At 42.6% G+C, this 21,764-nt stretch overlaps 1 protein-coding gene across 4 annotated transcripts in view; it reads left to right on the forward strand.

Moving 5' to 3' along the window:
* GRIA1 (glutamate ionotropic receptor AMPA type subunit 1) overlaps positions 1 to 21,764 on the forward strand; it is a 109,908-nt gene that overhangs the window by 73,534 nt on the left and 14,610 nt on the right. For all 4 annotated transcript variants that reach the window (XR_011905169.1, XM_072347910.1, XM_072347908.1 and 1 more), the window contains exons 11-13: positions 880 to 1,250; positions 18,146 to 18,344; positions 18,869 to 19,116. Coding sequence is in view for 3 of the 4 variants with exons in the window: in XM_072347910.1 (XP_072204011.1) it covers positions 880 to 1,250; positions 18,146 to 18,344; positions 18,869 to 19,116 (818 nt within the window). In the remaining variant the exon portion in view is untranslated. The remainder of the gene's footprint in view (positions 1 to 879; positions 1,251 to 18,145; positions 18,345 to 18,868; positions 19,117 to 21,764) is intronic.

Raw genomic sequence — 21,764 nt, forward strand, 5'->3', positions numbered from 1 at the left:
TGTAGAATAGTAGAATTGTTTGAGTAGGAAGGGACCTTTAAAGGTCATCTGGTTCAACTCTCCTGCAAAAAGCAGGGACACCTACAGCTCCATCAGAGGGCTTGGATTCCCATCCAACCTGACCTTGAATGTCTGGTGAACCTGACATTTTTGGTCTAATCACTCATTTCCATCTGCTCGAATATATCCCGTCACCCTACACTTCTAAATCTGATTTGCTCTGATAGTTCCCCATCTGTAGTGTTTCAAATCGTTCTTCAGAGGGGTGCTATTTACCCTTCACAGAATAGGGAGCATCAGTGCCCAAGTCTGTCTGTTGCTGTGCTGGAGAAATGGATGATCTTAGTCCTGCTGAGATCTCGACGGGATACACTGACAACCATTTCAGTGCATTTCCCTTTCCATTTTCAAGACTGGTTATAAAATAAATGGAAAGTGCACATCAGTGTCACTGGAACTTTTTTTTTTTCTTCTGTGTCAGTTATGCCACTAAAAAGGAGTTTCTGATGGAAGTAAACATCCTGGTGTCCATTTTCAGGCAACTAGCCTTTCCTTGCCTCTTTTGATGTCTGGATGGTAAGGCTCTTTTAGGAGAAGTTTTTTGCATCAGACTGTGACATCAGTGGATAAATCACACAGGAGCTGGGTGGCTGGAAAAGGAAACGTTGTGATTTCAAAATAGAACCGGTGATCAGTAATGATAGAATGGAAATAATCCACCGATGTTATGGGCTGCTTCTTTCTAACCTTGCTCTTGCAATTGGTTTTGTCTGATGACTTTTCAGATAGTAGGGTTACACAGAGAACAAAGTAAAATAAGCTGGAGTTAGTAGATATGTTTTATCCTCAGAATGTGACTCTTTTTTCACTTCTTTTCAGAGGGCTGATGTGGCTGTGGCACCGTTAACCATCACTCTGGTTCGAGAAGAAGTTATAGACTTTTCCAAACCTTTTATGAGCTTAGGCATTTCTATCATGATAAAAAAACCTCAGAAGTCCAAACCAGGAGTGTTCTCTTTTCTGGACCCTTTGGCCTATGAAATATGGATGTGTATTGTTTTTGCCTACATTGGAGTGAGCGTTGTTCTCTTCCTGGTGAGCCGCTTCAGCCCTTACGAGTGGCACACTGAGGAGTTTGAGGAAGGACGGGACCAGCCAGCCAATGATCAGACGAATGAGTTTGGGATATTCAACAGCCTCTGGTTCTCCCTGGGAGCTTTTATGCAGCAAGGATGTGATATTTCTCCAAGGTAGGTCGCCTTCTTTCTTCCAGTTCAAGTCATTTAATCTTTCTGTATGCTTTGGAGCTGAACAGGTTCTTTGTCCATCCTTCCTGAACCACAGTGTGGTTTCCTGAATCAGTTTGTAATTCAGAAAGGACTTAAGGGTTCACAGGTCTCTCAGCTGTGAACTTGGGCCTTAACATTAGGACCATAGAAAATACCATTCTAAATTTATGCTGCTGAGATGTTTTGGGGGAATTTAGAGAAATGCAAACAGTTTTCTGAAGGCACCCATTTGCAATCAATTTTTTGTCAGTCATTACCTTTTCGCTATTAGAAAAAGGTCATTCTGGCATTTTTAAGAAACTATAAAATTCTGGTAAAGTAGGGAGAAATAATATAGTAGACATCCAATAAAAGGTTATATAGTCTGTGCCACACTATTGCCAAACAATTATGGAGAAAACTGTGTGTCTTTAAGTATTATTGGCCTTTGGAAAGGTCAGAGAAGTACAGAGCTTTCTTTTTGGTTCCCATTTCAGTTGATAGTTCTGCTGCTTGAACATTCAGTAGCATCCAAAGAGTCCCTAAAGGGACTTCTGATGGGAATCACTTATTCTCTGTATTCACTGTTATAATTACTCTTAGGTAATTTTTCATGGAAAAGCAGACACAATATAAAGTGGCTGAAAAACTGCATGAAATACAGAAGATGTGAATCTGTGGTAGAGACACGAGCAGAGGTGTATTTGTAAATAAGGTCTGGAAATAACTGCTTCCTTTTTGAAAGCTTTATGGCAGAGTATTTGCCTATTAAGGAGCTCAAGATACACATAGCCTTCGTGTCTTGTTTTACAAAAGCAAGAAGAAAAGAGCTCAAAACATAGGAACATAATAGCTGCGAGAATTATTGTAATGGATTTTGTTATTTATTTGCATAGGTTGTACATGCAGTAAGTAACATCTGTAACGTGTGAGGGATTTTTCTTGTGGCATGTGTGCCTTCATATAAGGCAGGACCAGAGGGGAGCCTGGGATAGCACTGTGCTTTGCATGAATGCAGGCAATAGGAATTAATTTCCCAGATGCTGGGATGATATCAGAAACCAGGGGAAGAGAAGAAGGCACATCTCCATTGGAGAGCAAAGATAACACCGTACAGCTCAGCAGTGCTCTCATGGGATGGCAGGGGGACTCCAGGCACTGGTTTGTTGGCTGTTGGACGTCAATTTGTCCAAATAGTAATAAGCTTAAGATAGCAGGGAGATGAGATCTTGTGAGGCAATTTGGTAGTGACAACTTTTATGAATATATTTTATCATCTGATCATTTATTAGTGGGAGTCCAGAAGGGGCATTCACGAAGTCTTCCCTGCTGTGGGAAATTCAACTTCATTCATTCAACTTTATTATTCAGCTGTGTCTTGTAACACAGCCCCATGTATTAGGATCAGGTTATGGCCATTTTCATTCTCATTGCTATTTATGTCATCATTATTCTTAGGGAAGAGAAGGTCTTCCTCTGGGGATGTTTCTGCAGCTAGCTGCAGTTCCAAGGAGGAGTGCAGACTGGTGAAAGGCTCGGATTTTGTGGAATAGCAAATTCTGAACATCTTTCATAAAGGAGTGTTGGGTTTTGTTGGGTTTTGTTGGGTTTGGTTTTCAGTGATTTTGATCCAAATAACAGGATTTTATCTCGTTAAACAACACGCTTAGAATCACTGTTTCAAAGCGTTGTTTTTATTTTGCTTTGAAATGGGAAATGAAAACGATTGTGATGTTATTACTTTCATGTTATTTTGATCATCTTGATAATGAAAATTACAATTTTATTGGAATCTATGTTTTCCCATTGAGGAAAAGAGCACTTTCTGGTGACCAATATTTACAAGAACAGAGAATTTGAAGGTATGGGAATGACTGTAAGTCCCAGCACTCTGTGATGGATCCTTGTGACGGATGCAGGTAGAGTGGAATATTTCTGTGAAATGTGAAAGTGAGAAGGAAGCAGAAGGGTGAGAATTTCTGTAGGATGCTGTTGTACAGAAAGGCTTTGAGCGCACCTCGTATTTCACATGCATTTTTCACACGAACCTGGTGCAGGATTCCTGTGACACATCACTTAGAAATGAATACTCGGTACAACGACGTGGTGGGCAGGTGGGGATCTGCTCTATTCCAATACATTTGCTATACGGTTGCTTCTAAACTTATCACTGCAATCTCTCAGCATCTCCCTAGTAATGTATTAATCAACATAAATAGCTTCTGTTATACATCTGTTCCGTCATTCTCTCCCCAGCAGAAAGGAGCAAGTGCAGGGGTGTATTTTGTTTCTGTAGAGGTTTTGGTTTGTTTATTTCAGTTTTGTTTTGGGAAGGAGTAAGGGAAATTTGTCTGGAGGTTTTTTTCTGTTTTTTGGTTTGTTGTAGTTTTTTTTTTGCAGAGCATGTTGTTTGCAAGTGCATATGCCACTATGTATCTATCACCAAAAAAACAGTAAGATCAAAACTGCAGATGCATCACTCAGCACAGCGGGGAGTGAGGTTTGCAGCAACTCCTTGCTCTTGTACAAGTATGTTCCTTGGTCTCAGACCAATCCCCAGGGAACTTCAATCCCCCACAGAGACCAAAATTTGCTTTTGAAGGAAAGTTGTGTCCTTTTAAAGGACAGACTTACTAGACAGAACTTTAATCAGGCTTTTAAGTATGCTGATCACAAACTACCCAACACTTTGAAGATAGTGTGAATTTAATGACCTGTAGACACTCCAGACAGAGCATACGTATGGGCTGTGTGCTCACAGCCTCTTCTCCTGAGGAGTGAAGCTTCCAAGGATAAAGTCAACGGGTGTTCCTTAAGCTCTGAAGCTTTCTTGTCAAAGTGTAGCCTGAACAAGTGTGACAAAGCCTGTACAGCAACGAGTCATGGATGGCCTCAGCAGAGCTGATGGCAGACTGTGTTATGCCTTTGGAGGCTTCAATATGAGCATGGGAAAGGAATCCAGCCCTCATAAGTCATAAATTAAATTACCCAAGTGTACACGCATAGTTTTGTCCAAAGGAGGCTGTGAGCTCTGGAGTCTGCTATCATAGAATCACGGAATGTGTTTGGTTGTTAAGACCTTTAAGCCTATCCATTTCCAACCCACTGCTGTGGGCTGGCTGCCCCCACCACGTCAGAGTGCCCAGGGCCCTATTCCTCTTGGCCTTGAGCACCTAGAAGGCTATCCCCTCTGCACTGTCACTGACTCATGATGTGGTTTAGTCGTTGCCACATGGAGTAAATTGTCCTGTTTAGGTGAGATGGATCCTGTCGTTGTCCATGAAATCTGTGTTTTCAAAGTAATGTCTGAAACACAGAAGAATAGGAGGAAAGCAATATTTTCGAGTTATGAGTTGTTTCATATACATAGTAATGGACAGAAATCAGTGAAGTCTGATATGGGCCCTAAACCATGAGGCTGCACAAAATGCCATCTCAGCTTCAGAAAGCAGTCATGAAATTGCTAAAGCACTCATTAAATGCAAAATATAGACCCAGAATGGAGATTCACAGATATTCACAGAGCAAGCTTCAGAGCTAATAAATAACTCACAGCCAATAGTGAGAGCCTGCAGCAAGAGAAATGTGAAGTAAATATGACTCATATTGTACCATTCTTCAGAAATGTTATTTGATAAATTGTGTTCAGAGCTTAAAATAACCCCCATGTGTAGCATCTGTGGAGAGTGGGACCTCTCTGCCATCCAGTACCCTGCTGCCATTGCTTGCTCAGACAGAACTGAGGCCATTGAGGAGACTGAGGTGGCATCTGGGCTTCCAGACCTCCTCTGCGGCAGAATGAGGCATCTGGATTTTTCATCTGCCCCATCATTTTCTCTGAAGTAAGTGGTTTGATTGTGGTGACAGTGATAAAAAAGCAGGGAACAAAAAGTACGTTTTTGCTGTCAGCTTCCCAGTTTGGTCTTCTATTTTTTATCTCCAAATGTGTTTCTTCATATAGTTTGAGCCTAAAAGAGACCTCCTATGTATTAGAGTCTATCAAATTGAATCCAGTTACCCTTTCTCTGACTCAGAAAACTTACGTTTGACTAAAGCGAAATCCATTCCATTAGGATATATCTCCCAGAATATATTCCTCCTTTGAAGATACCACGAGATAGAATATACACACTTTCTCTTGGCTTAGTGACCAGGAGCCTTGTCCCCACTGGATTTTGGCAGGGAGATAAATATCACACTACATCATCCAGTCAGTAAAGCCATCATTTGTGCCATGTTAGAGGAAAATTAAAAAGGTATTTCCAAAAATAAGCAGAGCTTCATGGGATCATCCTATATACTGTGCTGTGGGAATTAGGTTCAAATCACAGTATGCCACGAGTATAAAGGGAATGTGCAGTCCTGTCATGATGTGACAGGTTGTATGTAGGTATGAAATTGTTCATAGTAATTGCTCATTATGTTGAGAACAGAGTTGGAGATGTCCTGGTCAGTTGGAAAGGAAATGAAAAATGAAGTCTTAATTACAGATTGGGGCTGGGAGAGAGCCAGACTTGAGAAGGCACATCTTGAGAGCATCAGTGGGGATGAAGGAACAGAAAAGTTTGTGTTGGCAGAGCTGTGTGAGGTGCCAGAAGGGAACACAGCTGGGAAATGGTGGGGAGCATAACGGTGTGCCCCAAAACAAGATGTATTCCGTACATCAACTGGCTTGAGACAAAGAGTGAAGTGAGACCAAACTCACTGGCACAGTGCAGAGCTCCATCCATGTGCTTAACCACTGGCCAGGAGGGTCCAAGCTGCCATGGGCAGTGAGTGCACACACACAGAGGTGGGAAGGGGAGATACAAATGCTGGCTGCTACCCAGTCAATAGGCATGGTCTATGATTTACATCTATCTTGTGAACATCGTTATTTGTTTTTAGTGACAAGGAAACAGTGCACTCCAGCTGAGCTATGGCAGCATGCAGCCAGGCTTATATTTCACTGCAGCCTCTCCTGCAAGGCTCTCTGTTGCGCTTCATCTGTGGAAGAGCAAATGCAGTATTTATTATGTACCTGTAATTAATGCTGAGTACTTTCCTCTGCCATTTTTCCTCTTTATTTACATTCCTTTTTAGATCAATTGAACAAAACCACAGGAGACTTCAGCCACAGAGCTGGTGGAAGTAACAGTAAAATTGCACTACAAGTTGTTGATGCTTTTTTCTAAACTAGCCTCTAGAGATTCTGAAAAATAGCTGCACTTTCAATTTCTTCAGAGTCTTTCCTAGCACTGAAAGATTTTATTCAGTTCTAGACAAGATCTGCATCAGAAATTGGTTAGGACAAATAATCTTGTTGTTGTTGTTTTTGGTGTGAGGATTGATTTGGGTTGTACCAAGGGAATTATCACTGTTCTGTTCTTTGGCAACTTGCTCTTGCAGGGCACTGATTTTGTTAAAAACAGAGATATGGGGAAATTAGAACCAAGCACATTTAGCAATCAGGAGGATTGATTTCTGATTTCTTGATTTCAGTTGGCATCTTCCCTGACACCCTGAGCATCTGCCCATCTTTTTGGCCTGATGCACAGTTCTAGTGCCATCTTTGCAGTACCAGTGCTCAAAGTGAAGGGTATAATTTTGCAGTGAAGGACAAAGCAGTTCGTTACTTCCATGGGGAGCACAAGCGACCTGATGCTGGAGCTGCCCATGGGACAGGGTTGGTTTAGCACCCCCCTCCCACCCACCCCCATTGCTGCTCTGGTGTTTGGTGAATCTGGATGACTTGGAGGCTTGTCCATGGGGACAAAGCTCAGGACTTTTAATTTTTGGCATTTTGTTTGAACAGATGAGCTCATGTTGGTCTTAAAGAATGAAAGTAAATATGTATATTTAACATTTGAACTTCTGGAGAAGTCTTCTTTCAAAAATGTACCAAGTGATCTTGCAATAATTATCTCTATCTGGCAGAGTTAATTTTGTCCATGGAGAAGGGAATTCAGGTCACAGGGTAAGAGCAGCGTTTGCAAACCACAAGAACTGATGACCACACTTATTTCTGAAACAAACTTAACTGGGGAAAGTGACTCACCAGAGGAGCAGCTTGACGAATTGCACAATATCCAACAGAGCAGGGCCCTTCGGAGCCTGTGCACTGCCATGGCAACCAAAATGTGGCAGCCGGGGGAAAATGGAAATTCTCTTAGAGTAGTCATCCTTGCGATCCTTTTTTTCATTTGGCAAAATGCTGAAGGATACAGGGGTCTCAGAAGAAGGAAATGCATAAGTAACAAAGAGAGTGTTGTTGGTAAAATGCAATTTCATCTGTAAAGGGAAAAATGAATCTCTTGGATTTCCATGCTTTTCCATCTGAGAATTTCTAAATGTGGCATAGGAAGTGAATAATTTGCTATCCAGTTGCATGGAGTACTTTTGCTATCAGGCACATCTAGAGGCTCCTGAATGACTCTGACTGCAGCCTTTAGCACTGGGGTTGCTGGAGGTTAGCAAGGAATGTGCTGAAAGTCCCCTCACTGAGTGATAGGTGTACTAATCTTTTTACCAGCTGTATATAAAATGAGAGCTGGAGCACTTGACTCAAACACATTAAGCTAAAAATATATTTGTAACCTCTTATTTATTTATTTATTTTTAAGGAATGAATGAATGTTTCTGATACTTTTTATTGAAAAATAGTTTTAAAAAAGTGGAGACTAAAAACATCTGGGTGATATTTTTCATCTACTGGGAAATTTTGTCAGGACATTTGGGATATGGAAATGGCACGTGCTGTTTGTGTGTGTAACGCTGTGATTTATATGGGTACATGAGATTCACTGCCTTCTTGGTGACTCCAGCAGGAGCCCCTCGGAGTCTCCAAGGACTCCCTATTAAGCTTTGCTCCGACTTGCTGATTTTCAATCAGTGATTGATAGAAACACACTTTCCCTTTTCATTTTCTTCTGTCTTCATAACCTGTTATCCCCAAGCAGTCAGCTCAGCTGGGGACGTTCCCTGAGCTACAGCCAGGAATGCACATGCTTGCATCCTCCTGATAGCAAGGTAGATTGCCACGTGTTTTTGTCAAAGAATAATGGCTGTGAGGAGCTCAGTGACCTCCATCTCCCTGCAGTCGTGCTCTGTGCAAGGCTGCCTGCCGCACACTGCTCTAATGCTGGCACTCCAGAGAAATATTGTGGCTAACATGGGAAACCCTGAGTGTTTTTTCACAGGGAATCCCTGTTTAAATAACTCATCCATATGCTGTACATCACTTTTATCAGCACAAAGATATCATCTGCACACTGTCTGGATACACAGTTGAATGAGCACTGAGCTCCTCAATTGAAATCATTCTGGCTCACAACACACTGAGCATCTACATCTGCTCTTTGCTGGTTTGATTCCCCAGAGCTGGCCACAACCTCATAGCCTGCATCTGAGAAGCTCAGAGTAGTTAATTTCTTCCACTGAAGATTGGGATTTTTATCCCTGTTCTGCCTTCCAGAACCCAGATTTCATCTCAGCTACCTATCCTGGTAACTGGGGAAGCACCATCCCAATCTCCATCATGCAATAAGTTTAGGTATGTGTATTGCCAGGGAGCCAAGTTCATTGTAACATTCCAAAACAGTGAGAAAGCAAAGACAGTTCAGTAGAAGTAAAGAAGAGGTGCTGTTTTGTTCATTGGGAAGGACTTGCTGAAGCTGAGTTAACTGGAAAAAAAGCAATTTGTGGAGGAAAAACAAAGAGACAGAAGTAGGAAGGAGAATTAAGGGCTGATTAAAGCCATGTGGAGTTGACGTGGACGGTCATTCTTTGAAATACTTTTTGCTCAGTTTTCTCTGGACAACAGGAATGTTGGTGGAGCTCCCTGCTGGGTATGTTGTGTGCCAGGGATGAATGTGAGTTGTAAAGACGGAGAGAGCTGTTACTTTGCTTTCCAACAGTGAAGTTTCTTCTCAGAAGGTCATGGTTTTGGTGCTAAGATTTGGGCTGTGCAGGGCAAACAAGGTTATGCAGTCTCCCCCCACCTTGTCCCCGCACCTTCCTTCATGCTGTTATTTCCTCTGTTTCACTCAAAAGCTTCAGCCAAGCAAATGTCTCACCAGGGCATTCTGAGTTTGTTTTGGTCCAGCGCATATTTTCATGACTGTCGTGCTTGGAAGAAGCTTAAATTGCTTTGTCTTCTCTAGGGATCAATGAATGCACTGAGACAGAGCAAGATCTCAAGATGAGATCACAGAGTTTGGAAGGACGAGGCACTAAATATCACAGAGGGGCTGCTCACTGGACTCATCTGTGAGGCCAGCATGGGTCACACAGCTCAAACAATCAGGTGGTAGGAAAGGGCAAACAGCTCGTGGATGCACCCCTTTCTACAGCATTAACACACTTCAAGGTATTCAATCAATTTAATAAAACCATCCCGTAATTCTCATTAACACTTACCCAGAAGAGCTGCTTCTTACCCTTAGATCCAAAGGCTAAGCAGCAATAATCCAGTCATGGTAATGATAACTAACTACTTTGATCTTCAGATAAAAGAGCCCATAGAAGTGAAAAAGTGTAACAGCACCGTTATTTGGACAACCTCAAAGCATATTATATACACTAATGAATTCTCCCAGTGCAGTCTGATGAGAAGTAATAGGAGGCAAATGTGTGAACAGAGAGGAAAAGGGGAGATGTCCTTGGATGGTGGAAGGGAAAAGCAGCAATAGGTATGTGCACAGTGTGGATATGTGGGAGCCACAATGTCTACAACAGCCCAGCTGAAGGAGTCCAGCACAAAGGATGCTCTCCCTTAGGAGGAATTTTCTGCTCACTTATTCCTTGAAGCTCTCCATAAGATCTCTGGCTGCATCTCAACAGCGTTTCCAAAGCCTTCCAAAAAAAAAAATTCATCAAATGGATGTTAGAAAGTGAAATAGGGCCAGGAGAAACACTAAGCATGCTTTCTTTTCACAACTTTGGAGCTTAAACATGAAGATAGAGACATTTCTGTGCACCCGTGACAGCACATAGGGCTCTTCTAAAAGGCGCTGGCTGGGAAGAGAGTCGAGACTCATTCCCTACCAGTCCTGCAAGGAATATGCTGTGCTCTTGTAGAAAAAAGAAAGCCTTAAAATTGAAAATGGAGAATATTTCTCACCTGCCATCTTGGTCAGGTATCCCATTTTAAATGAAATATGAAAAGGAAGTGAAAATTTGGGAATATTGGTAACATTGAAACCTTCCAGTGTGGAAAATGCTCAACTTAGAAAACCTCTCTCCTCAAAAACTGGGAAATCTGAGCAGAAGATTAGATTAAAATAGATCAAAAAATGAATTTCAGAACCAAAGAGAGGACATCCTTGGAGAGGTCTGAACTAAGTTACTATAACATTGACCAGAAATGTCAGGAATAGAGCTCTAAACTCTGAACACGTGTAGGTGGCTAAAGAAGGATCTTGGGGGGAAAAAATGAAGAACTGGTAAAAAAAAAAAATAACCTGAAATATATTTGGGAAAACAGAAAACAGCTTTTTTTATCAAGAAGACTTTGCAGAAGAAGATGAGAGAGAGCGAATGATATCTAAAAACACAGCAAAGGACGTGGGCATAATTGGCCATTGTTTAAAAAGAAGGATGAGTGCTGTTAAATTCAGGGCTAGCTGAGGTTGAGGAAGTTCCTTAGTAATGAATCCCTCAGGGCACTCCGACGAGTGCTTCTGACAACATTTTATGTTTGTCACCTTGGGAATGTTTCTCAGCAGAGCTAACAAATGTCACCAAAGTGAGAAAAATACATGAAGAGCCTTTTTTTACAGTGAAATTTTTGCTCAAAGGCATGATGAGAGTTGCTTCTTCTTGTAGCAATATCTGGCAAAACTGCAAAACAGGGATGACTTTGCCTTTCACTGGAGCTGCCGAGCAGCCTGAAGTGACTGCATTTCTCAGCAAGGCTCTGCCCAAGCATTCACCTCTCAGACTACCTCGGATCACAGCACTGAGAAGCACACCGTGCCTATATTGAAGAGGATTTTAGTGCTTTGGGTCTATTTATTCTGCCTTTCAACCAATCTCATCTTTTTTTCTCAGTATTTCACATCACCTCCCTATTGTTGCCTTTTCTGTTTGTTTTTTTTTTTAGCAGCTCTCTGGGAGGGTTGTATGTATTATCCTGCAATTTTAGGGATAAATATGTCAGCAGCCAGTTCTGACTGCTCGGGGATGGTATCTCCCTCAAATGAAGGGCATTGCCCAGTTCTGCTCAGGGGTTGTGTATTTATAGCAAGGATGGCACTGGATTCTGCTAAAGTCTAGAGGAGCTGGTTGCCATTTTAGTCCATGCTTGCATGGCATTAAATGCTTCCTACACCACACTTGGTTAGTTGAGCAGGTGAGTTGTTGGTTGTGTGACAGCAGGCTGCATTGCATTGCCATTGAGGACCACAGGAGAACATACCCTGCAGATAGCTATTGAGCTTGTAAATTACCCACTACTTAGCACCTGATGCTGATTGAGTGTTTCAGGGGTTGAAATGTTCATAGAAGAACCTCAGAGCCAAATTCCACCTGGTGACCAATGGCTTGTGCTATCCATGCAGGTGCAGTTTGTAAATGTGATTCATTCTCTTGTCCTGCAGCTGGGAACTGAGAGGCATGAAGCAAGATACCCAGGATCTCATAAAGTGGCAGGGCTTCCCAAGGAATGAAAGAACACTTGGCTGATAGTCCTCTGCTTAGGCCATTTAGGTACTTCTCACCTGTCGAACTACTAAGTGAATGCTCCATGGAGTCATGCTGGCACTTAACACCTCAGCTATCCTGGCTCCAATGACAGGAGGATCACAAGTGACAAGACACATTACTGGCTAAGCAGGAATAACAAATTTATAAGGAAATTTTGCCTGTTAAAGTGAAATTGAAAAAAGAAATCCAACATATTATGCAAAAGAAGAGATGAAACTGTGGGGGAGGGAGAATACACTGATGTCCAAGGCCATTAGCCTAGATGAAAAGAAACAGTAAATAAACTGTGACATAATTAAAGCCTTCTAGAAATGCTTGCTCCTGTTTGAATATGGAACATTCTGTGTATTTGTCGACAATATGTTCAGTCATTGCAATATTTATTTCAGCAAGTTACCCTAAGGCTCCTGTGAGAACTGGCTGCTGCTGGGATTCTGCATTCCCCATTGCCTTCTTCCAGCATCTTGGCTTTGGGGAGGTCAGATTTTTCCTTCTCCTTCTTTTCTTGGTAACATCTTGGGACCCCCAGTACCTGTGCACCTTCAACTCTCTTACCCTCTCTCACTGGTTAACCTTACCCACAGAGAACTCAATGTTTCAACTCTGCAGATCAGTTGTGAGGTAAGACGAGGAAGGAACAGTTGATTTGTACCGCTGGGTGAGTTAAATGAGAATGTCAATGGAAAACATTCCCACCTCAGTCCGTGTGAGGTCACTCTGGGCACTCGGTGTTAAAGCCAGCATTGTACTCAGGACTTCAGACTCGTGCACCAGGAGACGGGATTCAGTAATGAGTAAATGCAAACTAACAAAGGTGAGGTAATTAGTGATATAGCACAGACAGGGAAGTGTTTAAGAACTATTTGGATGTGGTGCTCAGGGACATGATTTAAGCAGGGGGTTGTTAGAGCTGGGGTAGTACGGTCAGGTTGCGGTTGGACTTGATCTTTAAAGTCTTTTCCCACCTGAGCAATTCTTTGATTCTATGTGCATTCGAAACTGATCTGGTGACAAATGGTAACTCATTCAAAGCTTGGTAGCATGACAGAGTGTAAGAGGATAAGAGCTTTGCAGATGTGGGTGATGGGTGTACTCAGAGCTGTTCCCAGCTTCAATCCCAATGGTTTGTTCCCGCGGCCTTGGCTAGCTGCAGATGTTCCAAGTAAATCCAGGGTTTGTGTCAGGGTCGGAGATAAAATGGTGAGACCAATCGTTCTGGATGGTCTGTGACACTCAGAAGAAGCTAAGCTCATTTGGGCTCATGAAGCTTAATGCTGAAAATTTGCTAAGAGCCAAATGGGAGCAAAACATTTGTAACTAATCCACTACCAAGTCAGCCCTCAGACAGACCCGTGAAATTATCTACAGTCGGTATCAAATTAGCAAGCAGTGTCAGAGATCAGAGGATCTGTGTGGGCAGAAGACCAGAAGTGGTTTTGACCCGCAGTCAGCAGAACAGGCGTACGAGAGCTTTTCTTTCCACAGTTCTGCATTAATTCATTCAGTGACAAATATGTCAGTTGACTAAGTGAGCCGTTATTAGAATAGAATGTAGCAGCGAATCTGGGAAATCCTCCCAAAGCAACTATGGCTTTAGAATCCCAGATTTGCGTTTCTAATTAAAACGCTGTCAGTTTAGGTGTAATTCTCCATACGAAATGCATTTGGTAAGGGGGAAGGGAGAAGTGGAAGAGGACTGAGGCGCTGCTCAAGCACTTTTCCACCGATGTTTACTTTGCATTTTTCTGGTTACATCCGTAATGTTTTTTTCTTTGAAAAATGCATGATGCTGTTTCTAATAAGATTGCATTGCAGAGGCAAACGCCTGTTATTTGTTCCAACCTTCTGCAAGGGATAAGATCAAAGAGCAAATTGTTTGATCAAGGATTGCATTTTGTTTAAGAAATAAGAGATTATAGCTGCATGATTCTCTTTTTTTTCTGTGAGAAATCCATCAATGCTAAGGGTAGAAAACGATAAAAATCACTGCACGAGAACAAAGGGAACTTGCAATTCTTTTCTGTTTTCTACTGGCAAAATGATGTTCTTGCAAGGAGAAGTGGAAAAAAAAACATTTTGCCTAATTGAGAAAATGAAAATGATTGATTTCATCTTGGCCATTTCCAGTTTTCCCATTATAGAGATATAAAATAATACATTCCAGAACTACCTTCTAAACGATACGTGCGGTAGGTAAGAGTTAAATGTATTATAAAAGCAGAAAGAAGAGTGTGAGTAACGAGAAAGGAGAAACAGAATTGTTTACTATGTCAAAATTATGCCTTTCAGAAATTTAACATTAAGTCATAGAAAAATGCAAAACTCGGATGGACTCGAACCAACCATTTTCAGAATGCTACTTTTACAGGGCATTTGCAACCATTATCTTTTCATTCTAATTGAGAATATTAAGGTTTAATTTACCATTTCAGAATGTTCCGCTGTACCGAATTTCTGCTTCCCAGCCACCTATAATTTTAAGTAGATTGTACACCACGGGTAATGAGGGCAGAGTATTTACTACCTGTTTCTGCAAGAGTGCTGTTGGAAAAGAGTGCCTCATTCTTGCTATTGTGAGGGGCAGGCAGAACCCCAAGTAAATCTGGGAGAGGATGGGGGATGATTTTAGCAAGCACAGGCAGGGCTAGCAGAAGAAACCAAGAGGTCTTAATTTGGGCTTTGTAAGAAAGAACAGTATGGGTGCAGAGGGAATTGTATAGATTGAAAAATGTATGGTCTAGTCTATCTAGCTGTTTCATGGCTTCCCACATCCCAAAATTAGCCAGTTATTAAAGCCTCTTATCACTGTTATCCTTTCCTGTTTAAGTCTGATTTTTTAGATAGTGCTTTTCTCTGGTATTACTATGGTAATGGATGGGAATTAACCCAAATGTCAAATTGACAAATTTAAACATTATAGCTATGGGATATCATTAAAGTACTAACCAGTATGTTCCATTTCACCTTAACTGCAGAGGGCTGAGGCACAAACTCATTCCCACGTGGCAGAGAGCTGATTGCCTCCATGTTACCCTTGGATGGGTACATGGATATGTAAATTCTCAATGAATGGGGATTTAAACCCCATACTGCCCATTAGTGAAAAGAAATGAACTTTGCTAGGTCATTTTCTGTTTCCTAGTTGTGGAATGAGATGTTCAAGCCTTAAAAGTGACTTAAAAGTACAAGGTATATCTACTCCTCTGTGGCTGCTGTTAGTAGGGCATAAATATACCACAAAGTCCCACCAGCTTTCTACCAGATTTTAGCTCCCAAATGCAAAAGTCAATTCTAGAAATAGAACATCATCTCTTAAATTACAATGGCACTTTTGCAAGTGCATTCCAGGATGGGAGTGCTGCTGCTGTGGGAACTTGAGCTGCAGGGGTAACAAAACAAGACTGCAATGGATGTCTTTCCAACCACTTACTTTTGGTAAGTAGTCATGGGCATTGGCTTAAAAATCTGAATAGGAACATGGTTATCCAGAGAAATCCTGTTCATTCTGCACTGTGTGCACTGCATTCGAGCTATGGAGATGTTGCATGGGATCGCATCTCCTTGTGCAGCGTTTTGTCGTGTTTTCTTACATTCCCTCTTGTATTGCACTGGCCTCCAAGAGATTCCCCCCAGCAGCCAAAGCTCCCTTGCATTAGACACTGCATGGCCATGGAGTGCAAGGTCGATGTCCTTAAGAACCCGTATGCTAAGTGATTTCTCTGCTGTATGTTTACAGCAGTTTAAATTAACAGCTTCTAGCTTGAAGTCAGTCTAGCAATGAGGGCAAACATTGCCCATTAGCAGTGTATGCAACACAGAACTATGCACATGATGCCTCAGCCGTGCTGGCAGTTACAGCAAGCTGCTTCTCTTCTTTCCTCCACACTCTATGAGGTAGAGCACTCACCTATTCACAGCATCTCATTTAAAAAGGAAAACTGACTGAGAGCCCAAATGAGAGAGTGTATGATGGGGCCACACATCCTTTCCTGACTTGCTCCCATGGGAAAGAATCACCTACCCCCTCTCCCTGCTTCCTTAGCTTTTCTTGTTGCTCCCTGTCTGAATACCCTATAGTTACTTTTTCATGCTGTCAGTGCCAGGTGCGGGGCTGGGAAGCATAAGCCATCTGCAGCTGACAGCAGGCAGCCCCCATGGGATAAGCCAGTAATAAATGCTGCTTGGATGCAGAGGGTCTAGAGGCAGGAATCCGGCTGCCTGCCGCTGAAGGGATTGAAACAAGCCACAGAAATATCCCAGCTTCATCAGGAAAGAAAGGCTGTATAATTTGCAGCTGGAGATGAATGTGATTATTTGCCATGCAAATGGATTTTGCCAGCTCAAAGTGGCCGTCATCAGCAGAAATTGTTGTATCTGACATTATCCGGTTACTTTTGTTTAATGCCTCTGCGCCTTTTCTGAATGCTTCCTTCCCTAAGCACACATCATCCAGACTAATTAGAGGCAGGTATTTTTTTCCTCTTCCCCATCAATCCGAAGACATGTGAGTTGAATCCATAGCTACCTCCCTCTCCGATCCCTCTCCAAATACGAAACTCAAGGTAAATATGTTTGTGCTGTCAGCCTTCCGCTCTGGGTATTCTCCACAGATGGTGACATTTACTTCAGCTCCTTGAAGATTTGCTGTCTCGTCTAACCATGTGATTCTAGATCTTTCAAAACTCAATAGAAAGAGAGGTCTCCGGAGGACCTCCCTCCACCTGGGATAGATGGGGTGAATCATGCCCGGGGGTTCCTGTTCATCTCCATGGGCTGTTTGGTGACATCTCTATTGGAGAGCTGAAGATAGGGTGGAAGAACAGTGCCCAGCTTTCTGCCTTTCCTCAGCACCCAGCAGCCCCACAACAAACCTCCAGTGCCTCTGTCAGCAGTGGGGAGGCATAACAATGAATTAATCTGGAATTAGGGACTGTCAGTCTGCTCAGCCATGTTGCTGTGGTTGCCAGCAAGGGAGAAGGTTTGTATGAGATGCTTCAGGACAGGGTATGCAGCATTGGTCTTATAGCTAGAACCATGCCTGTGGGCTGCAGACCTGAAAAGTGAGAGCTCTCCACTCTGCCCCATGTGCTGTGAATGCAGGTGTGGGAGCTATCTGGTACCTGCTTTCTGCTTTTGGGGTGGGTTGATCTAAGTAAGGAGATGACCTGATGTCTGAAGGAGCAGCTCCCAGCACACCAGCAGCACTTCAAACCAGACTGGACAAACTAGAAGTGTGTAATCTCTTTAAGTCTTGCAGCTGGTGGGCTGTGTGGGCTTAGCCTCTTTCCAGCTGTAATTTCAGTGATTAGCAGTACAGGATTCTTTTCTCGTTGGAGCAGTGGAGCATGTAGGTTTGTCTGTCAGGTTGTGTTAGCCCACAGTAAGTCACGGCAGCTTCACACAGACCCAGCACAGCATGACACATGCTGTCATGATCCAGTCCGGTGCCCTGAGCTGGAGTGAGAAATCTCCATTACCATCTGATAAATCATATTTCTGGGGACTGACTCAGGTCAGCAGAAAAGCAACACTAAGACATGGTCTCCCACTGAGAAATGAAGTGTTTCTCATGGACAGGACCTCCCTTGTCAGACTGTCTGGCTTTATAAAGCAGCATTGTAAGTTATCTTCCACTGGGGATGATGCCTTGCATGTAGAGAAGGAGTGTATAAATAATTTAGGCAGAATGCATGAATTATGACATGGCTCTAAAAAAATATCTTTTACTCCTAAATATGATTTGAAAAGATTTTAATATAAATTAATGCTTTCTTGGCTTATCTCTATAGCTATCCAATGGTTACAGATAATTGGGTATGTGATAGCAGCAAGTGCACGATGCTTAGAGTTTAAGGTATTATTAGGAACATTTTGTCTAGCCCACTGCTGAGAACAAACCAGAAGATATTGGTAGGCAAATTATTCATTAAGGCTGTAGCTCCTCTCTGAGATTCAGCAGCTCTTTTAGAAATGTCGAGTTTTGATGGAGGAACTGACCTGGTGAACCCCACTGGTCTGTGTATGTGGTTCTATCTTCAGTAGACTAAGAACTGAGTCAGAGCTTTGGCTTCCCTGGAAGCAGTTGGAGAACACGACTTAAGGAGAACACCTGGGTCAAGGACAGGCCTGCAAGAACAAGCTGCACCTTTTGGACCTTCACACCCCTCCTGTCTGCCTCTCCCCTTTGTGTGCAGGTCTCTCTCCGGCCGCATAGTCGGTGGTGTCTGGTGGTTCTTCACTTTGATCATCATATCCTCCTACACAGCTAACCTGGCTGCCTTCCTCACAGTGGAAAGGATGGTTTCTCCCATCGAGAGTGCAGAGGACTTGGCCAAGCAGACGGAAATCGCCTATGGGACCCTGGAAGCTGGCTCCACTAAGGAGTTTTTTAGGGTAAAAAGGAAACTTTAATGCAAACGTTTTGCTTAGCTCCTTGTTGGCAAGTCTTCCAGGAATGTCCTCTCTCATCTTCAGCCCAGGTCTGTTTTTCTCTCTTGCTTCCCCTTGCCGTGTTAGCACCTGCTGTCCATGCCCCTAGAACAGCAGAAATCTGCTTTCGCTGTGGCTGCTCAGATGGCTGACTGTGTCACTTGTGATATTCTGCAACCGTAAATAGAAATGTGGAATATCTGTGTGCTTCCCCACACTACAGGCATCTCCTAACTTCCAGCTTGGTTAGCCTTTGGTTTGATCAATAAGATCACTTGCCAGTCACAGATATCCTGCCCTTCCTGCAGCAAGGTGGTAGGGTTGACCTGTGTGCAGGAAATGGCCGGAGGTTCATTAACATCCTGTTACATTGTTTGTCTTCCTTGGTCCATCTGCTCTGTGGGTAAGTGTTCGGTCTCACCTGGAAATCCCAGCTGGCACCCCAACCTCTGTTAACACTTCTGTTGGGTTTGTGCTGTCCTACACAGCGATCCAAAATAGCAGTGTTTGAGAAGATGTGGACATACATGAAGTCAGCTGAACCCTCCGTTTTTGTGAGGACAACAGAAGAGGGGATGATCCGGGTGAGGAAGTCGAAAGGAAAGTATGCCTACCTCTTGGAGTCCACCATGAACGAGTACATCGAGCAGCGGAAGCCCTGTGACACCATGAAGGTGGGAGGTAACTTGGACTCCAAAGGCTATGGCATTGCAACGCCAAAGGGGTCTGCACTGAGGTAAGTAGCTTGGATTTGCTTTCCTTTGCCAACCCACCCAGCAAATCAATGTATGCACACAGTTCAATCTCCACTGCCATGTTGATCATGAAAGCTTGGGGCAACAAAGTGGGGGAGGTGGAGGGAAGGTGATACGAAATGTGCAGGGAAATAACGTGCCACTGCTGCTCAGTGGGAGCACCTAATCATTCAAACCCTGCATTTAGAAACTGGATCTAGGTTGATCCACTTGCTATGAATGTGTCTGCTGTATTAGGCGATGGCAGGGGGGCTGCTGTAGTGGAACCATTGGTTTCACAGAGCATTATCTGAATGGGGCTCTCATCCTGTGCCATGTGAAGTGCAGAGCTTTGCAGAGAATGGTATAACCCTGGATTGGATCCATGCTTGCAGAGGGAGCTCTGAGGGGGAAATATTTTGGTGTTTCTTAAGTGGAATTGCTATCTGGGAAGAGTGAGAAGCCAGTTCTAGGAATTCCTGCAAAAGAAAAAAAAAAAAAAAAAAAAAAAAAAAAAAAAAAATTCATATTTTCATTTATTGAGGAATCCAGAGCCAGATTTTGGCAAGCACCAAATTTAAGGCCAAAGGGCACAAATCCTGCATTTCTGAGCCCAGACCTGCAGATCACACATGCCTTTGCCAGCTGTCATGTGGAGTATCTTCAGAGACTTTCCTTTAAAAGGAAGACACTTGAAAAGCACACACTCGGATTTGAGTTAACAGCAAAGCTTGGCCACTGCACAAAGCTAAGCTCCTAGACATATGAGCTGGCCACCTGCATTGTGCATCATGCCAACTTACCCGCACTACCACAATCTGCAAACAATCTGAGTTGCACTGGAGGTGTGGTTCCTTTCAGCAATGCAATGCAATATAATTATTTCTTCATGTTGCATTCATGAAGAATATGAGTCTTAAGGGTTTAGTGGTATCAGTAAATCCTCGAATGTCATAAATTGTCCAAATGATTTAGTTATTTATTAAATGTAATTTGATCAATATACTTTGACCAAAATCATATGTGTGACCTTATGCTTGCTTGTGATGAAACCCAGTGTAGAGACACTTAAACTATGATCTCTGGATGATATTAGCAGTTGAGACTTCACTGATGAATTTGGCTGGTCACCCAGCTCCTAAGCCAATGCCAGCCTAAAAGATGAAAGCCAACCCAACTGGTAGTAGGTCAAGCCCAAGGATTTGGGCTATTGCATTTAATAGGTCAAGTCAAATTGAATTCAACACTTCCCATATCAGCAAGCACTTCAGAAAATTTGATGAATGCAGTGCAGGTGGTCCAGAAGGTGATTCTTGCATTCAGTGTGGTTCAGGCTCTAAAGTGCCTTAACGCCCTCCAAAGAAAGTGGATCTGTTCTTGCAGTTTTTAGGTGTTTTCCAACACACTCTTGCCATTGTTTGTTCTCTGTCTTGCAAATATGGAAATTAGGATGCAGATCTCATTATTTTTAAACAGCAATTTTGTAACCTAATTTTTATATTATAAAAACAAACAAACCGGAACATCCTACCTGTCTGGTAATTGTTGGCTTGTGAAGGGGCCATTTATCATAATTCTAAGAGAAATAAGGAAAAAAAAAAAAAAAAAAAAAAAAGAAAAAAAAAGAAAATTGCATCAGTCATAACAATTTTGCAGCTCCAAGCATCCCTCTGCTAGGCATGATTCCAAAAATTCCTAACATTTCTTCTTATTTCCTCTTCTTCATCCCAACTGCATGTAGAACAAATATCGTATGGGCCTAATGGCATAGGAGAAATGCTTGATTTTCCATTCTATGGTGTTTCTTTGGAAGAGCTGCTGTTAGGTTTTGTCCCATCATGTTTGTTTTCTTCCTGTTGTTTTAACTGTTTTAACCTTAGTAAGTTCCATACGGTCTTTGTGTAGTGTCTGTTTTCCCTTTGGGGTCCTGCACGTGAGAGATTGCCCAGAGCAAGGTGACATTCATGAGGCATCTGTATAGCACGGTCAGCATGTCTCTTACTTTATTTTCACTCACATCAGTCCACAGAGTAAAAGCTCTGAGCCAGGTCTGGAGGTACATGTGAGCCAGGCCTATCTTAGATTGCTGTTTAGAAACTGGGCTGCATTTGACTTTTGCTGTGACCTGTCACTTTTGTAGATATGCAGGTTTTCCTGGATTCAGTACAGCTGATTAGGAAAGGATCCCAGTGAGATGCTAAATGAGAGCTCATCTTCTTTTTTATCTTACTCCTACTTGAGAACAAAATGCCAGTATCTTGCCACTGATATGTGAAAAGAAGGTTGAAAAAACAGAAATAATTCTATGAGTTGTAGTGGGTGCAAATGTCCCTCCTAGGCCATCAGTTAGTTTTCTTGGGCTGCTAGAAGAGGTTTTTTCCCCCTGAAGTAAACCTGGCTTTGAACATTTTTTAGTTTCCAAACATTACAGTTCAGTTGCAGTAATCTTGTCTGAGAAGGGCAATGATAGGAGACCAGAAGTGACACTTTCCAGCATCAACATGTGATCCTGTGTCACATGAGACAGTCATGCATTTGCAAAATCGATTCACTTGCCTGGCAGCGGCTCTTCTCCCCTGCTGGAAAGATGGCAAAGAAGCCAGCTCCTCCAAAAGAGAGGAAAGGAAACAAGAAATGCAACTTGAGTCTG

The sequence above is a fragment of the Excalfactoria chinensis genome, chromosome 13 (genome assembly GCF_039878825.1).
Source record: "Excalfactoria chinensis isolate bCotChi1 chromosome 13, bCotChi1.hap2, whole genome shotgun sequence".
NCBI lineage: Eukaryota > Metazoa > Chordata > Aves > Galliformes > Phasianidae > Excalfactoria > Excalfactoria chinensis.